The following is a 6682-nucleotide window of genomic DNA, read 5'->3' as shown; positions in this document are numbered from 1 at the left end:
ACTAATATATAATTATATATGTGTGTGTAAGATCCAAGGATCAAAGTGTAGGACAAAAGTTAGCAATCTGTAGTAAATATTAAAAAAAAAACAACTTTCAGGAACAATAGTGGATTATTGAGACAGAAGGTTATGGATTTTTTCGTATCGAAGATAAGCTAAAGAAATTTTTTTATATTTCACGGTAGGTGTCCAAGGCTGCCAGGGTATGTGAATAAGAATACAAGAGTTGAGGAGTAGATAAGGTCCGGGCAACATGTGTTTCATAGCAAGCAGAACCTTGGAAGTGGTAAATATCCAAGTGAGGTGTATACTGCAGGCTACTCGTTAGGCCAAGGGTATCTTGATTAAATGGAAGTTTACATTGTTGCAAGGAGGTACATGTTAACACACGCACGCATGCACGCACGCGCGCGCGCGTTATATCAAACCAATAAGCTACTATGATTTATGTAAATCTAGATTATTGAGTGTTACTCTGTTGTGCCAAATTGCTTCCAGTGTTTAGTACAAGTGCTGTTGATGATGATGACTTTGATAATGGCAATGCTCTAAGCAGCTAGTATACTGTGTCACAATTATTGTATCTAGGCTGTAGAAAGTAATGTGTGTGAAAGTGTGTTATCTTCTGGTTCAAGAAGTCAGAGGTTATTGTAATTATTTTGAAAAATCATATTCTATCTATTGTATTTATCAGCTGTGAAACTGAAGTTGGTGTGTGTCTGTGTCTGTGTGTGTTGATTTGGGTAAAAAAAAAAAAAGCTGAAGTAAAATTATGACATAGTGGTTTGGATGTCAGGCCCCTAATTATTAAGTTGTGGGCTTCAGTCTTGGACAGGGCAACAGGTTGTGTCCTTGAGCAAGACACTTTATTTTTATGTTGCCTCAGTCCCCTCAGCTGAAAATGGCTACCAATAAAAGCTGGTGATGGTGTTGGTTTAGCCATGTAATGGTGGTTGATATTGTATTAACCTCACTGTTGGCTGGGGTGTTTTGTTCTCTTGTATTTAAGCACCATGGAATGGTAGACATTAATTAATTTATTAATAACGATAATGTTGATAAGAGCAATGAGGATGTTTGTAAGCAAATGAAACAGAATTATAGAGTTTGTAAACTGATGAACAAAATCACTTGAAATATTTTATGTTCCTTTACAATCTTAGTTCAAATCAAATCTCCCCAAGGCTGATTAAATATGAACCAATCATGTACCAAAGGTAGAAACCATTATATTGTAATAAGAGTAGATGGCACAATTCCAGGATCAATAAAGTATGTGTGTGTGTGTGTGTGTTCTGCCCTTTGTTTAGTACACAGATTTTTAAAGTGTTTTTAAGTCTGAGCTTGGTTGAATTTTCTTATCTCTGAGTTTTATCTAACATGATATTACAGATTTTTACTAGGTCTTCTTCCCTTCAGGTTAGCCTTGGCACATTTTCCCTAAGTTAAATGTCATACTTAATTTCACTAATGAATCTGTGCACCATATGTAACATTAAGTTCAGTTGTTTGTTGTTTATTTCTTGCATGCAGCTTGAACCCATCCAAACTTAGAAGATGATGATAGTGTCATCCCATAACATATTGGATCTGTTTTAGCAATATTGATTAAAAGTGCTTCATTTTCTTACAGTTCCCTCTTTAAATCTGTAACATTGTCTTGTTTTACTCAAGGTGCAGATGTGGTTGTGCAGTTAAAGAAGCATCTTCTATTTTACCTACAGGTCAACCAAAGCTTTGTGAGTGAATTGAAAATGAAAGAAGCCCATTTTGTATGTATGTGTGTGTGTGTGACAAAGCCCATTTTGTGTGTGTACCCTTTTCTTGATATCATGAGATACCTATAAAAGAGCATCACCAACATACTTGTCTGGTCATGGGTAAATATTACCTTACTTGGAAACAGGCAAGGGTTGGTGACAAGAAGAGCATCCAGCCATAAAAAAAATCTGCCTCACCAAAATTTGCTTCTGACCCATGCAAGCACAGAAAAGTGGACGTTAAATAATGACGATAATACATTTGATGTAACTGCTTGTTATTGACGTTTATTCATGGCCAATGTTTCTAGTATCCCTGGTTGCAGTGGGAGAACACTCTCAGAGATCTTCCATTTAATCAATCCACTTCGTGTTCAAACTACTTTTTCTCTTCTTACAGCCTTTAGCTTTGGTTTTATTAATCAATAATTATTATTTAGATCTATAAATGTCTTTGCTACATCGTTTTACTCTCTGTTTTATTTGTGTTTAAATAAGTTATTAACATTAGTGGGTTACATGGATTTAGAGAGTTCTTAAGTCGATTTTGCTCTAGCAGCCTTTATATCAAAGATGTTCTCGCCATGACTGGTCCCTGTGTACCCGACATCATCTATCCATGTCTCCATTATCTAATGCTCCCTTCCTATCTTAAGATGGTTGTGATTGAGGCAGGATTTGCTAGTGGTGGTATTGGCGGTGGTGGTAGGAGGAGACTTAATACTCAATATTGTTAAATTCATATTGGCTAGAATTTTACGTTTGATGCTTCATGTGTTTTCTGTGACCACACCTCACCTGTTTTTCAAGTTACCTATAAGAATCCTTTCTACTATAGGCACAAGGCTTGAAATTTTTGTAGGCGAGGGCACTGACTACTCCCCGCGCCTCCTCCTGTGCTCAATTGGAATTTATTTTATCAACTCTGAAAGTATGAAAGGCAAATATTATATTTTGAATTGAGGTTATTATTTGAAAACTAGTTTATGAGTAACAACATGACATTTGCTGGTGGTGGTCGTCGTGGGTGTGGGGAGATTTAAGATACAGTATTGTTAAGTTCATATGAACTAGGATTTTAAGTTTCACCTGGCTGTTTATTCAACAAGGTGCAGGAGTGGCTGTGTGGTATGTAGCTTGCTTACCAACCATATGGTTCCGGGTTCAGTCCCACTGCGTGGCTCCTTGGGCAAGTGTCTTCTACTATAGCCTCGGGCCAACCAAAGCTTTGTGAGTGGATTTGGTAGACGGAAACTGAAAGAAGCCCATCGTATATATGTATATATATATATATGTGTATGTGTGTTTGTGTTTGTCCCCCCCAACATAGCTTGACAACCGATGCTGGTGTGTTTACGTCCCCGTAACTTAGCGGTTCGGCAAAAAGAGCCCGATAGAATAAGTACTAGGCTTCCAAAGAATAAGTCGTGGGGTCGATTTGCTCGACTAAAGGCGGTGCTCCAGCATGGCCACAGTCAAATGACTGAAACAAGTAAAAGAGTAAGGGAATACACACATACACACACACACACACACACACATGGATACAGAGACATAGACATGGACACCCACACACACATGGATACACATACACACACACACACACACACACACACACACACCCACATTTCCCATAGCTATATTGAGAAAATGTATTCCTTCCATCTCTCTTTATACCTTATTATTTCTGTATTTTCTAGGTGTATGTTATCGAGGTAACAATTGGCCCCTACACATGGTGTGTCAGGCATCGATATAGCGATTTCCATGATCTGCATGACAAGGTAATTCATTTCTTTACTCTGTTTAAATTTTTCTGTTAATAATGATTTGTGTGTGTGAGAGAGAGGATGGTGGCCTTGTGGTTAGGGTGTTGCACTCATGATTGCAAGATTGTGTTGTTTCGATTCCCAGACCAGGCAGTGCATTGGGTTCTTCAATTATACCCATCATGACTACCCGTCTGATAAGGGTACACCAGGTACATGAATCACAACCATATGTGCGCGACACGGTGATCTCATATCAAGATAAACAGCGCATGACCTCGCAGGTGGGGCCCAGTTAGAATTTTTTTCAGGTCGAGTAGCCCATCCCGCTCAAAAGGTCCCTGAATAAGGTTTGTTTAAGGATGTTGAGCAAAACAACCATGTTTCCAAAGGCGAATTATTCAAGCCCTAAAGAATTCCTCTCAACACATGGCTATGATGCTCCCCCACTACTTCTGCTCATGATCAAAGATGCACATATCGTCAGCCACCAAGGGACATGCTCAACTGGTTAAGGTCAAACAACTGACAAGCAAATCTTTGGTATTGAGCAGAATATTTGCTGCAGCCCATCTTTTTATACCAGGACAAAACAATGTACATGATAACACTTCCAACCAATTAAGATCAGAAACCATGAGAGCCACTGCCTGGTACTGGATCCAGGCATTTATTATTATTATTATTATTATTATTATTATTATTATTTGAGCTGGCAGAATCATTAGCATTTCAGGTAAAATGCTTAGTGGCACGTCAGCTATTTTTATGTTCTGAGTTCAAATTCCGCTGAGGTTGACTTTACCTTTCATCCTTGTGAGGTTGTTAAAATAAGTACCACCAGTTGCATACTGGGGTTGATGTAATGGACTCTCTCCTTTGTGCCTATAGTAGAAAAGATTATTATTATTATTGGTAGTAAGGCAGTGAGCTGGCAGAATTGTTTGAGTTCAAATTCCACTGAGGTCAACTTTGCCTTTCATCCTTTCGGGGTCGATAAATTAAGTACCAGTGAAACACTGGGGTCAATGTAATCAACTTGTCCCCTCCCCCAAAATTTCAGGCCTTGTGTCTATAGTAGAAAGGATTATTTGTTTTACTGCTAAAAGTGATGAGTTGGTAGAATCGTTAGCTTGCCAGACAAAATGCTGAGTACCATTTCATCTGTCTTGATGTTCTGAGTTCAAATTCTGCAATGGTCAACTTTACTTTTCATTCTTAAAGCATTTATAAAATAAAGTACCAGTTGAGTACTGGGTCAACATCAGTGACTGGCCTTGTGCCTATAGTGGAAGGTTTATTTGTTACATCACTTTACATTCTGATTTCAAATTCAGCCAACATCGTTTTGCCTTTCTTTCTTGGGAGAGTCAGTAAAATAAAGTAACAGACAAGAATGTGCCACCAGTCGACACCCTTATACATGCTTATTGTTTTACATGAGCACATATCAATATCATCTACATGTGCTTATGTAATTATGGAACAAAGTCAAAGACATAACTGTAACAAATTTGTGTGTTACACTTTAAATGAGCTTAACTATGGATGTAAGTCAAAAATCTAATATAAATTATTGAACATCTGCTGAGTGGTTGGTACTAGGAAGGGCATCCAGCTGTAAAAATCCTGCCAAAACAGTCGCAGGCTTCTACCTGGCTTACTCCTGTCAAACCATCCTATCTATGCCAGCATGGAAGGCTGATGTTAAACGATGATGACAATATAAGAGTTATGAAAAACTTATAAATTTGTACGTTAAAATAGAAGAAAATTTACAAAATGTGAAATTTCCTCGAGTTTCACTAGTTACAATTGTCTTAATTCGTGTTTTGTATAATCATTCTACATACTTCATATCACTAACAAGGTTGCTGTACTATTGTCTCTTCCTTCCTTCTTTCCTTTCTACTACTACTACTACTACTACCACCATGGTTGCTCTACATGGTTGCTCAACTTGCATGAAATAGCAACCAGATGTTCCTCAAATGGCACCCTCCCTTGATAATTACAATGGTTGCTTAAAATTACACCCTTCTGTCTTTTATACTCTTTAATACAATTCCAAAATACTGAGAAGAGAACAGGATGTTGATGGTCAGAGTATTTTTGATCACAGGTTTGCTGGACTAGACCTGACTTTAGGTTAAACAATAACGTCTGCTACCACTACCACAATGGACATCGATGCTAGTCTAAAAGAGCTGTGCGTATGTTGCCAGCTGTGTAACCGAAATTCTAATGTAATTGTTTCCATTTCAGCTTGTATCCACTTTCAAGATTGATAAAAGTCTACTTCCACCAAAGAAATTGTTTGGTAACCAATCTGAAACCTTCATTAAGAAACGACAAAATGACTTGGAAGTTTATTTGCAGACAATTCTGTTTTACTTGGCACAGAAAATACCTCCGGTCTTGGCATACTTTCTTGACTTCAACAAATATGTAAGTGAAACACGTTCAACCGACATGCTTGCATGCATACACAAACAAACATGTACATGCAACACACACACACATACATACATACTGGTATGGGTTGAACAATTTCGTTATGGTCTGCTTCTGTTTTATTTGCTGCCTTTTCTAGATGGGTCAGGAGCCATGCTTCACTCATATTTCATCTTTTTTTTACATGACTTCTGCAAATGAATGCCACAGTGATGACTGAAGATGACAGAATGAGAGTGTGATGAATAAAATCTTGTGAATTGAGGAGAGATTATGATAGAAAGAGGAGTAATGGAAGAGAGTGAGTGATGGCAGTTATACGTTCACCACGAAGAGAAGGAGAAAGAAAGGGAGAGCAGCTGGTAATGACTGGCAGTATAGAAGGGTAAATAGGTGGAATGTGTCAGATCCCTATAGCTGAGAAGGGAATGTTTTAAACATCCCTTTACCACAAAATCACTGGTATTTTCACACACACACTCTCACTCACTCATTCTCTCACACACACGCATGGTTCTCTGTTGCTATATTGTTAGGCAAGAAACGAACCATTCTGCTATAATTGTGGTATTCTTTTGGGAAGAAGAAATCTTTAAACCAATAGGAATTCCTGGCCGACCAAAGCCTTGTAAGTGGATTTGCTAGACGGAAACTGAAAGAAGCCCGTCGTATATATATATATATATATATATATAT

At 38.0% G+C, this 6682-nt stretch overlaps 1 protein-coding gene across 5 annotated transcripts in view; it reads left to right on the top strand.

The window, feature by feature from the left end:
• LOC106884027 (nischarin) overlaps nucleotides 1-6682 on the top strand; it is a 71565-nt gene that overhangs the window by 29040 nt on the left and 35843 nt on the right. For all 5 annotated transcript variants that reach the window (XM_014935220.2, XM_014935231.2, XM_014935210.2 and 2 more), the window contains exons 2-3: nucleotides 3464-3547; nucleotides 5798-5980. In XM_014935220.2, the coding sequence (XP_014790706.1) occupies nucleotides 3464-3547; nucleotides 5798-5980 (267 nt within the window). The remainder of the gene's footprint in view (nucleotides 1-3463; nucleotides 3548-5797; nucleotides 5981-6682) is intronic.

The sequence above is a fragment of the Octopus bimaculoides genome, chromosome 3, assembly GCF_001194135.2.
Source record: "Octopus bimaculoides isolate UCB-OBI-ISO-001 chromosome 3, ASM119413v2, whole genome shotgun sequence".
NCBI lineage: Eukaryota > Metazoa > Mollusca > Cephalopoda > Octopoda > Octopodidae > Octopus > Octopus bimaculoides.
The sequence above is the reverse complement of the archived record's forward strand: the minus strand, read 5'-3'. Positions and strand labels throughout refer to the sequence as shown.